Genomic DNA, 16,295 nt, shown 5'->3' on the forward strand with positions numbered 1-16,295 from the left:
TTTTTTCTAAGCAATGGGAAATCATTATTGGGTTTGGGTAGAGGTATGACATGACCTGTGTTTTAACAGGATCACCCTGGTTGCTGTATTGAGAGTAGCCTGTTGGTGTGAGGATGAGGGAGTAGAGGTGAGGATGGCATAGGATAAGGGAGACCTGTAAAAAGAGGGTAATGCAGTAAGCCTGGTGAGAGATGATGATGGCTTGGACTAGGTAGTGCAAATAGTGAGGAGTTGGGGCTTCCCTGGTGGCGCAGTGGTTGAGACTCTGCCCCCTGATGCAGGGGACACGGGTTCGTGCCCCGGTCCGGGAAGATCCCACATGCCGCGGAGCGGCTGCGCCCGTGAGCCATGGCCGCTGAGCCTGCGCGTCCGGAGCCTGTGCTCCGCAACGGGAGAGGCCCCAACAGTGAGAGGCCCGCATACTGCAAAAAAAAAAAAAATAGGAGTTGGACCTGAACAGCTGATTATAGGCTAGGAGAATCCGTGTGGGGGATCATAACTCTGCCTCAAGGTGTAGGGCCCCAGGGTTAGTGGGAAATCATTGGAGGAAGAGACTTTGGGGAGCAGAATCTAGATCATGGCTGTATTGGGGGCAATATTGGGCTTGGAACTTGGATTAGGGTCTGGTCTGGGGCCAGTAAAGGCATCAGAGTGAGCTTCATTGGTCTGTGAGAAGATCAGGGTTGGAGTCTGGGTCTGGGGAATATTATTAGGATTGGGACCAGTTTTGGGCTGAGGACTAGTTTGGGGTCAAAGTTGTTGTTGGAGGCCAGTACACTTTTTCTGCATCTTCTCATCATATTCTTGGACCAGGGTTGGTTGTAACCACCATCTCCCATCCCATTGAGCTTACCCAGGGGGATTGGAGGAATATGGAAGCTATAGGGCCTTCTCTTCCTTGGGTGTCATGGGGGTAGACACAGGCTCAGCCCTGCCTGGTTGAAGCCAGCTGACTTTACAAGTTGGGACCTGCAGTCAGGGAGGGGTGAGGAAGGTGCTTGATTCAGGTCTTTTTTCCCCCCAGATGGCCCACTGCGTGACCTTGGTTCAGCTGTCCATTTCATGTGACCACCTCATTGACAAGGACATCAGCTCCAAGTCTGACCCACTCTGCGTCCTTTTACAGGATGTGGGAGGGGGCAAATGGGCTGAGGTAAGAAGGACTATGGGGGATAAAGTTGTGGAGGGAGGCTAGGACTCTTTTGGGTTGGAAGGTGCATGACTGTGATGCTTATTGGCTTCTGCCCACAGCTTGGCCGGACTGAGCGAATACGGAACTGTTCGAGCCCTGAGTTCTCCAAGACTCTGCAGCTTGAGTACCACTTTGAAACAGTCCAAAAGCTCCGATTTGGCATCTATGACATAGACAACAAGACGCCTGAGCTGGGGGATGATGACTTCCTAGGAGGGGCTGAGTGTTCCCTAGGACAGGTATGCAGAGCCAGGGATTAGAATCCTTCAGACACAGGTTAAGTAAGAGCACTGTCAGATAAACCAGACTGCTTGGAACTTGGAGGTTGGGGTCAAACAGGACCTAGCCTTGTCTGAGACCTTGGTACCCCACCCACCCCTGCTCTGCCCCAGATTGTGTCCAGTCGGATACTAACTCTACCCTTGATGCTGAAGCCTGGAAAACCTGCTGGGCGAGGGACCATCACGGTAAGGAGGAACTCTGCTGGGGTTTGTGGGTGGTTGTGTACTTATATCCATGAGGAATTCATGAGATGGTACAGTCTCCTGCTTCTTCCCCTACCTAGGTCTCAGCTCAGGAGCTAAAGGATAGTCGTGTAGTGACCATGGAGGTGGAGGCCAGAAACCTAGATAAGAAGGTGTGTGTGGAAGGAGGTCTTGGGAGTTCAAGAATTAAGCGGACAGGGATGGTGTGTTGGAAGGGGAAGGGTGGGAAGGTCTTTCATAGTGGTTGTCAGGTGCCTGAGTCTAAACTGCGGTCTCTGTGATATTGACAGGACTTCCTGGGAAAATCGGATCCGTTCTTGGAGTTTTTCCATCAGGGTGATGGGAAATGGCACCTGGCATACAGATCTGAGGTGTGAGACCCCTGGGATTGGGTATGATGGGGTAGAAGAGAATCTCCTGGGGCTTGTGATTACCAGGGTTTGGAGCACAGGGCTAAAGAGTCTGCATATGGGTAAGAAGAATGGCAGCTCCCCACATGCCAACGCAGAGCTCACTAGAGGCCTTGCCCTCCACCTTCAGGTCATCAAGAACAACCTGAACCCTACTTGGAAGCGCTTCTCTGTTCCCCTTCAACATTTCTGTGGGGGAGACCCCAACACACCCATCCAGGTGAGGAGCTTGCCTCCTGAGTGGACTGAGCAGGGGCAGAGAGCCTGGGGAGGGATTTATTCTCACCTGCCACTTGCCTCCTGGTCTTTATATACACACACACACACACCTTCCCTCCTAGGTGCGATGCTCAGATTATGACAGTGATGGTTCACATGACCTCATTGGTACCTTCCACACCAGCTTGGCCCAGCTGCAAGCAGTCCCAGTGAGTGCTGGCTCAGGGGTATTGAGGTGGGCCTAGGGGCTACAGCTCCAGGAAGAGAGGGAGGGCAGGGCAGCTCCAATCCTAGCTAATGCTCTAGAAGTTTCCTACTCTAATTTTTCTTTCCTTACCAGGCTGAGTTTGAATGCATCCACCTTGAGAAACAGCAGAAAAAGAAAAGCTACAAGAACTCTGGAACTATCTGTGTCAAGATTTGTCAGGTGAGACAATAGCCCATGTGACCCAGTCTCTGACTTCTAAGCTCCGTGACCCCAACCCCTTCACTCCAGCTATGACCATGGTTTCATCTACAGGTAGAAACAGAATATTCATTCTTGGACTATGTGATGGGAGGCTGTCAAATCAACTTCACTGTAAGTTGCTTCATCAGGGGCAGGAGAACAGATCCAGGGTGCAAGGTGGCCTTCAGCTCCCCTCCTCTTCTTCTCCCAGGTGGGTGTGGACTTCACGGGCTCCAATGGAGACCCTTCCTCACCTGATTCCCTGCACTACCTGAGCCCAACAGGGGTCAATGAGTACCTGACAGCACTGTGGAGTGTGGGCAGTGTGGTTCAGGACTATGATTCGTAAGTAACTTTGTCTCTTGCCCGTCCCCACTTCCTGCAGATGCTTTAGCCTCTGGACTCATGGTCCTCTCACTGCTTCTTCCCCCATTCACTGTCTTCCCACAGGGACAAGCTGTTCCCAGCATTTGGATTTGGGGCCCAGGTACCCCCTGACTGGCAGGTGAGTGTTTTTTCCCCTCCCCTACTCCTGTTTTTAGTTTCAGGGTCCTGATTTTGGGGGATGTGGTAAACTTGCTGCTTGGCATCCCGGAGTTGCAGGGATGTATCCTTACAGGCATGTATATAACAAATGCTCAGGACTAAATACCTCCTGTATGTTGCTTGGTACATACCATAATGCCCTTTTTCTTAGCACAAAAGTGGTCATGGGGAAAGAACCTCATTTTTTTCTTGCCCTCAGGTCTCCCATGAATTTGCCTTGAACTTCAACCCTAATAACCCCTACTGTGCAGGTAAGTCCCCGATCCTCCAGTGTAAGGTATATCTGTCCATATCTAGAGAGGCAAGGGAGAATGGGGGTGGGGAGATAGACACCTGACTCCATTGGCCAGAGGAGTGGATTTTAGAGCTAGGCCTCTGGAGTCAAATCTTCATCCTGCCACTTGCTAATCATATGACTTGGGGCCAGTTGCTTAGCTTTTGTGTGCTTTGGCTTCATAATAAGACTAAATATTATAGGATATTGAGTATTTAAGAAGATGCATATAAAGTTTGAAGCAGTAAGCCTGGCATATACTAAGTGTTCTCTAAACTATGAGAGCTATTATATTATCATTATTATCTTTGCCTAGAAGCTCACAGGGCATCAGTGGAAGCCTTGGTGCCTCCCTGCAGCTCTATTCATGGTACTTTTTGCCCCACACTCTTTTGTCTAGAGAGGGCCAAACCCAGTGTTTCCCTAGCACCCACACAAGAGCTACAAGCTGAAGTGGAAAACTTGACCTGACCTGATCTGACCTGGGTTTTTATTTTTGACATGGTTCAGACTTAGAGAAAAGTTGCAAGAATAATTACAGGGATTCAGGTCACTGGGGATCCGGGGTCAGGGCCTGGGTCACAGGGGCTGTTGTTTACCTTCATCCAGATTCCTCAGACATGGACATTTTACCACATTTGCTGTGTCATTCTCTCACTCAGATTTTCTCTCTTCCTCCTCTCTCTCTCTCTATATATATATACATTTTTTTTCCAGAAATGTTTGAGAACTGTGGTGAATAATCCCTGCCCCAAGTTTGCCTCCATGGCCCCATCAACTTTGCACTCATCATCATCTGCATGGCCCTTTATCCCTGAATACTTCAGTGTTCCCTAAAATCAAAGACATTCTCTTACATAACCACAGTGCAATTCTCAAAATCAGGAAATTAACATCAATACAATACTATTACTCAATCTATAAAATTTATTCAAAATTTTCCAGTTGTCCTCTTTTATAGCAAAAGAAAATCTTGGATCACACGTTTCATTCAGTTGTCTTCCAGAGTTCTTCATGTCTTTCATGATATTGACATTTTTTAAGGTTAAAGGCCAGATCATTTGTAGAATGTCCTTCAGTTTGGGTTTACCTGATATTTCCTCATAATTAGATTCAAATTATGCATTTTTGGCGGGAATACCGCAGAAGCCATGCTGTGTATTCAGGAGGCACATGATGTTGATTTATCCTCTTACAAGTCATATTAACTTCGATCACTTGGTTAAGGTAGAGTCTACCAGGTTTCTCTACTATACAAGTCTGTTTTTTTCTTTTTTTTTTTTGCGGTACGCAGGCCTCTCACTGTGTGGCCTCTCCCATTGCGGAGCAACAGGCTCCGGACGCGCAGGCTCAGCGGCCATGGCTCACGGGCGCAGCCGCTTCGCAGCATGTGGGATCTTCCCGGACCGGGGCATGAACCCGTATCCCCTGCATCGGCAGGCGGACTCTCAACCACTGCTGTTTTTTTCTTTATATGTAATTAAAAAAAATTCTTTTTATGAAGTATAGTTGATTTACAATGTTGTGTTAGTTTCCAGTGTACAGCAAAGTGATTCAGTTTATATATATAAATACAGTTTATATACACACACACACATATATATCTTTCTCATATTCTTTTCCATTATGGCTTATTACAGGATATTGAATATAGTTCCCTGTGTTACACAGTAGGACCTTGTTGTTTATCTATTTTATGTATAGTAATTTGTATTGGCTAATCCCAAACTCCTAATTGATCCCTCCCCTATCCCCTTTCCCCTTTGTTAACCATAAATTTGTTTTCTATGTCTGTGAGTCTGTTTCTGTTTTGTACACAAGTTCATTTGTATCATATTTTAAAATATTTCACTTTTTATTTATTTGGTTGCGCTGGGTCTTAGTTGCGGTAGGCGGGCTCCTTAGTTGCAGCTCGTGGGCTCCTTAATTGAGGCCACCAGGCTCATTAGTTGTGGCCTGCGAACTCATAGTTGCGGCATGCATGTGGGATCTAGTTCCCTGACCAGGGATTGAACCCGGGCCCCGTGCATTGGGAGCTCAGTCTTAACCACTGAACCACCAGGGAAGTCCCTGTATCATATTTTAGATTCCACATATGAGTGGTATTATATGGTATTCGTCTTTCTCTTTCTGACTGACTTAGTGTGATAATCTCTAGGTCCATCCATGTTGATGCAAATGGCAATATTTCACTCCTTTTTATGGCTGAGTAGTATTCCACTGTGTGTGTGTGTGTGTGTGTGTGTGTGTGTGTGTGTGTGTGACGTCTTTTTTTTAATTCTAATTTTTAATCATTTTTAATTAATTTATTTTTATTTTTTGGCCGTGCCACGTGGCATGCGGGATCTTAGTTCCCCGACCAGGGATCAAACCCATGCCCCCTGCAGTGGAAGCACAGAGTCCTAACCACTGGACCACCAGGGAATTCCGTGCATTTCTCTAATAATTAGCAATGTTGAGCATCTTTTCATGTGCCTATTGGCCATCTGTATGTCTTTTTTTTTTTTAATGTATCTATTTTTGGCTGCATTGGGTCTTCATTGCTGCATGTGGGCTTTCTCTAGTTGTGGCAAGCAGGGGCTACTCTTCGTTGTGGTGCACGGGCTTCTCATTGCGGTGGCTTCTATTGTTGTGGAGCACGGGCTCTAGGCATGCAGGCTTCATTAGTTGTGGCTCGTGGGCTCTAGAGCACAGGCTCAGTAGTTGTGGTGCATGGGCTTAGTTGCTTCATGGCATGTGGGATCTTCCCAGACCAGGGCTTGAACCGTGTCCCCTGCATAAGTAGGCGGATTCTTTTTTTTTTTTTTTTTTTTTTGTGGTACGTGGGCCTCTCACTGTTGTGGCCTCTCCTGTTGCGGAGCGCAGGCTCAGCGGCCACAGCTCACGGGCCCAGCCGCTCCGCGGCATGTGCGATCTTCCCGGACTGGGGCACGAACCCGTGTCCCCTGCGTCGGCAGGGGTACTCTCAACCACTGCGCCACCAGGGAAGCCCGGTAGGCGGATTCTTAACCACTGTGCCACCAGAGAAGTCCCTGTATGTCTTCTTTAAAGAAGTGTCTGTTTAGGTCTTTTGCCCATTTTTCGATTGGGTTGTTTTTTTTGTTACTGAGTTGTGTGAGCTGTTTGTATATTTTAGAGATTAATCCCTTGTCGGTCGTATCATTTCCAAATATTTTCTCGCAGTCTGTAGGTTGTCTTTTCATTTTGTTTACGGTTTCCTTTGCTGTACAGAAGCTTGTAAGTTTGATTAGGTCCCATTTGTTTATTTTTGCTTTTATTTCTATTTCCTTGGGAGACCGACCTAAGAAAACATTGGTACAATTTATGTCAGAGGATGTTTTGCCTATGTTCTCTTTTAGGAGTTTTATGGTGTCCTGTCTTATATTTAAGTCTTTAGCCATTTTGAGTTTATTTTTGTGTATGGTGTGAGGGAGTGTTCTAACTTCACTGGTTTGCACGCGGCCGTCCAGCTTTCCCAACAGCACTTACTGAAGAGACTGTCTTTTCTCCATTGTATATTCTTGCCTCCTTTATCAAAGGTAATTGACCATAGGTGTGTGAGTCTGTTTTTTTTCCCTTTTAATTAATAAGTATCCTTTGGGAGGATACTTTGAGGCTGTATAAATATCCAATCACTCATCAGTTTTTACCCTCTAGTTTTAGAATCCATTGATGATCCTTGCCTGAATCAGTTATCTCTGATTGTCAAATGATTCTATAATTTCTCCTTCTACATTTATTAAGGAAGAACGTTTTCTTCTCTCCCATTATTTAATATCTCTGTGGATTCTTATGTTATTAAATGGGTTATAATTCATTATTTTATTAAGTGGGTTATAATCTGATGCTCTCAGCACTCCTAGATTTGTTCAGGGGATTCCCCCTAATCTGGGTTTACTGTGGGTTACAGGGATGATTGGGTAGAACTGATGTTCTACCCAATGATGTGGGATGATGTGGGTAGAACTGTGGGTTACAGGGATAATTGAATGAAATGCACCCAGGTTCCTAAATCTCCTTGGCCAGTATAGAGTGATGTCAGGACTAGCTGAACCCTGACAGGCCCAGTATTTTACAGTATTCTTTGCCTTTCTTCTCTAGGCATCCAGGGCATTGTGGATGCTTACCGCCAGGCCCTGCCCCAAGTTCGGCTCTATGGCCCCACCAACTTTGCACCCATCATCAACCATGTGGCTAGGTTTGCAGCCCAGGCTGCACATCAGAGGACGGCCTCGGTGAGGGTCATGGGAGGTAGTGGGTGGGGAGAGGGGACTTGGTCAGGGCCTCCCTTGTAACAGGAGGCTTCTTGTCAGTGTGGGAATATGTGGCTGGAATGTTTAGAGGGTCTGCCTCAGTATATGAACGAACTTGCCCTTAGCAATACTTCGTGCTGTTGCTGCTGACCGATGGTGCTGTGACAGATGTGGAGGCCACACGTGAGGCTGTGGTTCGTGCCTCCTTCCTGCCCATGTCAGTGATCATCGTGGGTGTGGGTGGCGCTGACTTCGAGGCCATGGAGCAGCTGGATGCTGATGGTGGACCCCTGCGTACACGCTCCGGGGAGGCAGCTGCTCGTGACATAGTGCAGTTTGTGCCCTACCGCCGCTTCCAGAATGTGAGTAGGGACAAGCTCGGTGGAGTTTGTCCACCGAGAGGTGGAGTTTAGTCTTCCACCTCTCCCTGATGTGAGTGGGGATACCTACCCTTTTATCTGAGCCTGGGGCAGGGTTGGGTGTTGGATTTTGTATCCTTTCTGGGGTATGAAATGTAGACCTGGGGAAGCTGTCATGGGTCATCACTGAACCTGCCCCTCTTCTCCTTGGCAGGCCCCTCGAGAGGCACTGGCGCAGACTGTACTTGCAGAAGTACCCACGCAACTGGTCTCCTACTTCAAGGCCCAAGGTTGGGCCCCACTCAAAGCACTTCCACCTGCAGCCACGGGCCCTGCACAGGTCCCTCAGGCCTAGATTCCCTTGGAGGGGTAGACTGTGGCCAGTCCTCAGTCCTGTGTTCCTAAGGTCCCCCAACCCTGTTTTATACTTTTGTATGTTTTATACTTTTATGCTTACTTTTATACTTGCTATAGCCACTCTTGATCTCACCTGCTTGTCCCTGGAGCCTCTCATTCAATAAAGATCAATGAAGACCACACTTTGCTACCACTCTGTGTTTCTGGGTGGGAATCTGCTATTAGCCACATTTACTTCTCCTCTCTGAGCTTATTTGTTGACCTTAGAGATTGTTGAGTGAAGGATTCATCTGATATAATAGCCCCACTCAAAGAAATTGGGTATTCCTGGTCACATATCTAGAGACACTGACTCTGTTTTTGAAAATGCAAAGACTGAATGTAAGCCAAACACCTAGCCTGCCCTGCCTCAGAGCAGAGCTGAGCTGTGAACACAGACAAGGTGGAAAGTGCTAGGGGAGGGGTGAGTTTTAAGATGGAGCAGGAGCTATGCTAGACTTCCTGGAGGGATGGAGCAGTGGTGGTTCTAGTCCTAAAAATGGGCTATAAGCCTAAATTTTTTAATAGCTAATTTTTTTCTTACTAGAAAATAAATATATTCATTTTAGGAAAAAATAAATATCACCCAAACTCCTATGTCCCAATAAAATATTTGGTGCATATTTTTTAATACTTTATGCATATTTTTAGTGATACATGTTTTTTTGTTTTACAAAATTGGGATCATACCATACATACTATTTTAGTATGCTTTAAATGTTTTTAAAATGTGTGCTAGTTAGTACAAAATTATTTCAAATATAAATATTGTATAAAATAGATTATGGAGCAGGGTGTATTTTCTAGGTCTGACAGATTTTTCCCTAAATAGATATTATACTGTTTGCACTTTGTTTTTATTATATTTTGGGTATTTTATCCATTAGAACTTACTGCTGACCTCATTTTTTCTAATGCTTGTGTATTACTCTGTGTATGAGTGTACTATAGCTAATTTAGCCAATCCCTAATTTATCAAGATTTGGGTCCCTTCTAGTTTTCTTCTGTTATAACAAACAGTGCTGTAAGGAATATCCTTCTACATTTATCTGTGCATTTACAGGAATGTTTCTGAAGGATTTATTCCTACAAGTGAAAATGCTCAAAAGATAAGAATATTTAACATTTTAATAGATATTATAAATTGCCTTTCATAACAATTTTTTACCCATTTTGTTAATCTGACAGGCAAAAAAAATCTCATTTTTACTTTGAATTTATTTATGAAGGCTAGGTATCATTTTATATGTTTATTTGTCGATTGTATTTCTTCTGAACAGCCTTTTTATAGATTGTTGTTGTTGTCCTTATAGCCCTTATTCTGTTACAGTTATTCAGTTATTAATACATGTTGAAAATATTTCCTCCAAGGCTATTGTCTTTTCAGTTATAGTATCTTTTGGTCTATGTAACTCTTCGGATATGGAAATTAAAAATTTTTATGTATACCAACCTAACTTGCTTTTTAAGAAATTATCCATATATCATTATTTACTTTTCATGACATTAAACATTCCCTTATATTACCATTGCTATTGTCTCCATATTATTTTTGTAGTGTACTTTGTCTTCTTAGATACTATTTCCAGTTTTTTCCTTCATGAACAACAGTAGGATGGACATCCTTAAAGTATTAACTTAGATTATACCTAGGTATCCTTTGGATCCATGCTTAGAAGTGGAATTGCAGTGATTAAAAAGTATAAAAAAATTTAAGGCTTGGGGCTTCCCTGCTGGCGCAGTGGTTGAGAGTCCGCCTGCCGATGCAGGGGACACAGGTTCGTGCCCCGGTCTGGGAAGATCCCACATGCCGCGGAGCGGCTGGGCCCGTGAGCCATGGCTGCTGAGCCTGCGCGTCCAGAGCCTGTGCTCCGCAACGGGAGAGGCCACAGCAGTGAGAGGCCTGCGTACTGCAAAAAAAATTTAAGGCTTTTGGTACTTACTATGAAGTTGCCCTCTAGAAAAGCTGTATTAGTTCATTAGTTAGAAAACCTTAGGCTTTAAGAGTAATAACCCCAAAATTTAAACAGATGGATGCATGTTCCACTCCCCCCACATACTCATGCATTCCACTTTCTAGAGGTGTAACCACTGTTAATAGTCTATATATTCTTCCAAAACATGAACACACTACAAAGGATCCTAATAGTCAAGATGTTGCATGTTTCTTTGTTCACACTTGTTTTCCTTTTCTCCTCTTGGCCTGGGCAGAACTCATTAACCCTTTAATGTCCGTCTCCTCCCTCTTTTTCCCTCCCATTCTACTTTTGACCCTTAGAGTGAAGAGTTCTTGGATCAATGAATTCTCCCATTTTTCTGGAGCATCGTCTCTCCCCTATCAGGGTCCTTGAGGGCAGGGACTGGTAAATACTAGACCACCTGTACTGTGCCTAGCATAGTCGTGCACTCAGGTCCCAGTAAAGACAACCTGAGTAAAGGTGACCAGGCCTGCATCAACTCTGACTCAGATGCTTCCTAGAGGTTCTCAAGTCTCCCTAGTTTTTACCTGAAGGGGTAGTTCCTCCTCCACCTGCACCTAGCAAGAGTTGGGGTGAGAATTGAGGTGCACAAGCATGGCTTCATGCTGACTGGCAGCTCTGCAAGAGGGTGGTAGGCTTGGGGTCCTGCTGTGTTTGAGCTCTTCGTTAGCTGTGTGACCTTGAGCAACTTTCCTGACCTGAGTGGCTTCCGCCTCTGTGGCTGTGAAGATTAGTTAGGGTAAGGCATATAACGTCCAGAGTACTGTCTTGTGCACATGGTAAACACTCCATAAACATCATCTACTGCTGCGCCCTCAAAGAGGGCGTTTTGGTAGACCCCCCAACCATGTTTATATACCAAAGGCAACTAGAGCGCCACACACCCCTCTTCCCGCAATAGCCCTCCCAGCACTGATCCAGCTTCTTTCAGCATAGACCTCCACTCTACTCCAACAATCAGCATGTTTAATGGGCCCCCCCTGTGGCACTGTCCCCTGCCCCCTCTGAGGTTTGAATGCCATGGGCTCGGACTCGATACAAGCATGTGAAATGGGGGTGGCCCCAGTTGCTTAGAATCTGGATCTTCACCTTGGGAAAGGCAGCTGGGGGGTCATTCTGGGGAGACAAATGGATCATGCCAAGGCCTGGTCTCCCAAGGACTGCCTTCCTCCCCAATATTCCTTCACTGTGAGACAAACATACCTCTAGGTGGAAAGTCTGAATCTCAGATTTCTCCACATCGAAGGTGAATTTCCCCAAGAAAACTTCAGTCTCATCATCAACCTGGAGGCCCTAGTAAGTGAAGAATGAGTGGAGGAACAGTGAGGCACAGGTGGAGGAGGGAGAGTAACTGTTTAGCACCAACTCTGTTCAGTATCTGTATGCATATTCTCATTTATTTTTTGGTGTTAGGATAGTATAGTGTGGAATGTGGGCTCAAAGAAATCAAGTTGCAAATTTTAGTTCGACCACTTGCACTTCATAGGTTGTTGTGTGGATGCAAGGATATATAATCCATGTAAAGTACTCTGCACAGAGTAAGCACTCAATAAACCATAACTAATATTTGAATATGGTTATAATTATAACCTGCAGCAGCCTTGAGAGGCAAGTGGTAGTATCTCCATTTTATGGATGAGCGAGCAAAGACTCAGTAGTCTCAGTTTTCATGACTGCCTTGTGCTCTCTAGGCAAAAATCCCCCACCTCCTTGGCCTCAGCCCCACTTACATAGACTGCGAAGTCACGCGGGGCGCTCTTGGCTCCCCGGGTGTGTGCCACGCTGGGCGGTGGATGCTGCAGAGTGATGTCGCTCAGCTGCACACGACCCGGCAACTGGATCACCACCTGGCCCTGGTCGCCCTCAAAAGCCCAGCAATTCCCAGGGAACACATCTGGCTGCAGGCGGGCAGACAGACACACAGCCCATCAGAACCACAGGACAGGTTGACCCCATCATGGGCCCCGCCCAGTCCTCCAACCCCAGCCCGGTGTCTGCCCAGGGCCCCAGTACCTAGTAGGGCCAGGTCTCTTCAGTATCACGTTGTTCTCGGCCTCACCCAGAGCCTCACCCCAAACAAGCCAGGCCCTGCCTCCAGGACTTCTGCCCAGCAGGGCTCCGCCTGGCGCCACGCCCTCAGTTCAGTCAGGTCCCACCCCAGGGGAGCTGCGGGGGTCCTTTTCCCAGAGTCCCGCCCCAGGTCCCGTTCAGGGATCTAGGTTCCAGGCCCACCTCCAGGATAACCGTGGGCGGTCGCGCATAGTTCCAGAAGCTGAAGCGATTCCAGAAGTAGGCAGTGTTCGCATCCTCGTAGTCGGGGGACGTCTTTTCTAGGTCGATGGAGGCTCCTGGAGCAGGGAGAAGCAACCACTCAGGGGCTCCTAGGCCTGACTGACAGCTGGGGCAGGGTCTGTTTGAGGTTGGTCTCCTGGAGCCGCTCATGTCCATAGTTCTGCCTGTGTCTCTGAGTCTTACCCACAGAGCTCAGCGCATAGTCGGGTTTCCGCACAAAGTCCTCACTCAGCCTCTGGAATACGAGTTTGGCCACTCTCTGAAAAGAGAGAGGGCGGGGCCTGGAGGGGCGGGGCTTGCGGGCAGCTTTTATAGTGGGGCAGAGTTCTCTGGGGATAGACTTTGTGGGCCCCGGGAGAAATTCCAAAGGCGGGGCTCTAGGCAGGGCCTTAAGGCTCAGGACTCAGGGAGCAGAGCTGCAAGGTGGGCCGGGACTGTGCAATGGGCAGAGCCACGGGGCCAGGCTCCTGGGGCCCGAGCTCCTGGACCTGGTTCTGAGAACAGGATGAGTCTGCGGGGCTCACCTCGCTGTTGGCTGCGCGAACGCTGGACACCTCCTTGTGGAGTTTAACCAGCTCAGCCCGGAGCTGCTGCAGCTGCTGCTCCTGGGAGCGCACGCGCTCGTGGTATTCGCTGCAGACAGAAGGTTGGCACGGTGCAGTTGGCTCCCTGTCCCCCTGGACACTTCAGCACCTTTGAGGCCCCCAACTCCCCACCCCAGGTGCTCTCTCTCACCTTAGAGTCAGTATCTCCTTAGGTTCCTGTTGGAGGGAGGAGGGAGGGACAAAATACAGTGCTGCTGAGCTCCCACCCACCTCTGTTCCCACCTCAGTGTGGGAGGCCAGACTCAAAGGGCCTTGCTTCTGAGGACTGCCAACCCCTGCCCCCCTGCCCTGCCCTTCCAGGACCTCTCAGAGACAGACCCTCAAGCACCTCTGGGCACAATCCTTCAGAAATCTCCTGTTTATATCCAGCCTTTCCTTAGGGTTATAGCTTCCAGCACTGCCCTGCTCCCAGCGGCCCAGGGGACTCCACACAACCTGCAGGTTCACAGCCTGCCAACTACCCACCCCGGGACAGTCTCCCCGACTCACATTCTCCAAAGGAGGGGCCAGGTACCGGAGTCCCCACCAGAGTGCTGGAGAAAGAGGGGGCTGGTCTCAGGGGAAGAGAAGGGAGAGGGTTTCCCTGGCATAAAGGGGACAGTGGGGAGAGAAGAGGCTTGAAGGGGCTGAGTCTGAGGGGGGGACTAGAAGGCTCTGAAGGGGACTGTGAGGAGCTGTGAGCCTCTGAAGAGACTGAGTGGGCTGAAGGGTACAGGAGAAAATGTACCACGTTTGCCTCCAAAGCAGCCAGGGCTAGGGCCTAGGGAATTCACCGCCCTCTCACCTGCCAGAAAGAGGCTCAGCAGTGACACAGCCGTGAGCAGGAAGCGGACGGAACAGACCTCCCTAAAGAACCGGAGGGAGGCTGAGGCCCCGATACCCTAGCGAACCCCACGGACCCCACCCCAGTGTCCTAGACCCAGCTCCTGTGAACACAGGTGTGAATCGGCTCAAGCCGCAGCCGGGTCTGGCCCTGCTCCCCACCCCCTCAAGGAGCAGCCCCTGGGGCTCCCCTTTCCCTCCCTCTGACCTGTACACACTGACCAGCACACCTCCTACCAGGGATAACAACACGCTCAGCACCTGGAAGAGTGGGCCTGAGGAGAAGAGAGGGGGCTCAGAGAAGGGACTAGGCTTAGGGAGGGGGAGAGGTGAGGGGCTCACAGAGCGTGGTGTTCGAGGTTCAGAAGGGGCTTAGGAAGGGGGCTCGGGGATAGGGACTCAGGAACAGCGGTGTGGGCTAGGAGAATTAGATGCGGGCGAGGAGAATGATTTGGATTCTCATTCTCAGGGAAGATGGATCGGGCTCAGAGAAAGAGCTGGAGAATCAGACACGGGCTGGGGGCTCAGAACTGAAACCAGGGCCCCAGAGGTGAGAAATGGAATTCGGAGAGGGGGGCCAGAGGGTCAGAGGGGATCTGGGCTGGCCTGGCCCGTACTCAGGAAGCTCTTGGACACTCGCGGGGGAGGTATCTCCTGCCTCGGATCCAGAGTCGAGAGGTCGAGCTGCTCCTCAGGGACACCGGGAGAGCCAGCCGGTTCTGCGGGAGCCCAAGGGGCTCCATTGAGGCCTTGCGCACCGCAGGCCCGCTGTTTCCCCGGCACCTGGCCGCAGGTTCCCCAGCCCAGAAGTAGAGCAGCCTCAGGGGCTTTGGTCCCAATGCAGCCCCATCCCGGGTCTCTCGCAGCACTCTGACGCCCCCGCGCCCAGAAAGCTCAGTCTAGACGTGGTCCCACCTCCCAAACGGTGGCCCCGCCCCCAGCCTTAGGTCTTGATACGGCCCCATTTCCCTGGTAGCCAACTCATGCTAACACCGAGGCCGCGCCTCCTCAGTGGTGCCCAATCACAGGACTTTCCCCGCCCCTCCCCAGGACAGTCCACCACACTGAGGCCCCCCTTTGGGGCATCTTATCTAGTACCTCCTGTTTTCACCCTACAGGTCCCGCCCCTTAGGAGGCGCCCAGATAGTTTTATCCCGCTTCCGCGCCAAGCCCCACCCCTTAGGCCCCTCCTCTCCCCCGGTTTCGACCCCGCCCGCACCCGAGGCCCCGCCCCTCACGGTTGCCGCGCCAGAGGCGGTCGGCCCACTGTGGCTCCGAGGCGCCGGCTTCAGCCGAGAGCTTTCAGCCTTTGTGGTTCTTCCGGGCACTCCAGCGCTCATGGCGGGCTCACCGCAGCTAGAGCCCCGGCCTCTTCTGCCCTCGGGCTCCCCGGGCTCCGGCCCAGCTGACCAGTGCCCGCAGCTTTCCCCCGAGGTGATGCTCATAGAGCTGTTGCTGTTGTCGCTGTAGAAGTTGGGCGTGTGCTTGTGCGGGAACGCGGCAGAGCCCGGGCGGGGTCTTCGCTGCATCCTGACCCCGGGCTGCCCCCCTCACGGACGCCAGAATCACCGCCTGAGCCGCCAAGGCCCTCGGCCCTCCCTCAGCAGGTGCGCGCCGCCGGTACCCCAAGGACTCTGCGTGCAGCCAGCGTGCCCGGCGGCCTGACCCAACCCTCTCCCCTATATCTGGGCCTGGCTGCTGACTTCATAGAGGAGACCAGGGTCTCCGCCGAACGCTCTGGTGTGGAGTCACAGAGCTAGTCGTGACGTCACTGGGGAGCCTTGGCAGTCTCTCTTATTCTTTCCCAGGTTAAAGCAAGCAGTGACATCACAGCACTTCCCAGAACACCCCGTCCAAAACTGCACTCTGCGTAAAAGAATTTCTGTCCCCCTTCCTGCTTTGTTTTTCTCCTTAGCACTTATTACTGACATGCTATGTGTTTTCTTTTTCTTTCTTTCTTTCTTTCTTCCTTCCTTCCTTCCTTCCCTTCCTTCCTTCCTGCCTTCCTTCCTTCC

The 16,295-nt window shown here is 49.6% G+C and overlaps 2 protein-coding genes across 8 annotated transcripts in view; one reads left to right on the forward strand and one right to left on the reverse strand.

Annotated features, from left to right (window-relative positions):
* The window catches only part of LOC132506103 (RNA-binding protein 12), a 38,503-nt gene extending 28,392 nt beyond the window's left edge, over positions 1-10,111 (forward strand). For all 7 annotated transcript variants that reach the window (XM_060124551.1, XM_060124545.1, XM_060124547.1 and 4 more), the window contains 15 exons: positions 1,025-1,153; positions 1,252-1,431; positions 1,585-1,659; positions 1,758-1,829; positions 1,968-2,048; positions 2,218-2,307; positions 2,429-2,515; positions 2,647-2,733; positions 2,827-2,886; positions 2,966-3,099; positions 3,205-3,259; positions 3,500-3,551; positions 7,676-7,809; positions 7,953-8,189; positions 8,401-10,111. In XM_060124551.1, the coding sequence (XP_059980534.1) occupies positions 1,025-1,153; positions 1,252-1,431; positions 1,585-1,659; positions 1,758-1,829; positions 1,968-2,048; positions 2,218-2,307; positions 2,429-2,515; positions 2,647-2,733; positions 2,827-2,886; positions 2,966-3,099; positions 3,205-3,259; positions 3,500-3,551; positions 7,676-7,809; positions 7,953-8,189; positions 8,401-8,541 (1,614 nt within the window). In that variant the 3' untranslated portion in view covers positions 8,542-10,111. The remainder of the gene's footprint in view (positions 1-1,024; positions 1,154-1,251; positions 1,432-1,584; positions 1,660-1,757; positions 1,830-1,967; positions 2,049-2,217; positions 2,308-2,428; positions 2,516-2,646; positions 2,734-2,826; positions 2,887-2,965; positions 3,100-3,204; positions 3,260-3,499; positions 3,552-7,675; positions 7,810-7,952; positions 8,190-8,400) is intronic.
* A 1,407-nt stretch (positions 10,112-11,518) lies between these two features.
* Positions 11,519-15,809, reverse strand: SPAG4 (sperm associated antigen 4). Its single transcript, XM_060124552.1, has 12 exons — positions 15,500-15,809; positions 14,898-14,999; positions 14,489-14,555; positions 14,243-14,304; positions 13,948-13,991; positions 13,589-13,614; positions 13,378-13,486; positions 13,037-13,112; positions 12,794-12,909; positions 12,292-12,459; positions 11,765-11,854; positions 11,519-11,677 (listed from the first exon to the last, which is right to left on the reverse strand). The coding sequence occupies exons 1-12, from the start codon at positions 15,807-15,809 to the stop codon at positions 11,528-11,530; spliced, it is 1,320 nt and encodes a 439-aa protein (XP_059980535.1). The 3' UTR covers positions 11,519-11,527.
* Between the last annotated feature and the right edge of the window lie 486 nt (positions 15,810-16,295).

The sequence above is a fragment of the Lagenorhynchus albirostris genome, chromosome 15, assembly GCF_949774975.1.
Source record: "Lagenorhynchus albirostris chromosome 15, mLagAlb1.1, whole genome shotgun sequence".
Classification (NCBI taxonomy): Eukaryota; Metazoa; Chordata; class Mammalia; order Artiodactyla; family Delphinidae; genus Lagenorhynchus; species Lagenorhynchus albirostris.

What these genes read in the sequence shown, in the direction of transcription:
- SPAG4 (XM_060124552.1), bottom strand. Translation starts at nt 15,809, where the DNA reads ATGCAGCGAAGACCCCGCCCGGGCTCTGCCGCGTTCCCGCACAAGCAC. An exon ending in GCTGAGCCTCTTTCTGGCAG is followed by an intron (nt 13,992 to 14,242) that starts GTGAGAGGGCGG and finishes CTCTTTCTCCAG; the next exon opens with CACTCTGGTGGGGACTCCGG. An exon ending in CTATGCGCTGAGCTCTGTGG is followed by an intron (nt 12,910 to 13,036) that starts GTAAGACTCAGA and finishes TCCCTGCTCCAG; the next exon opens with GAGCCTCCATCGACCTAGAA.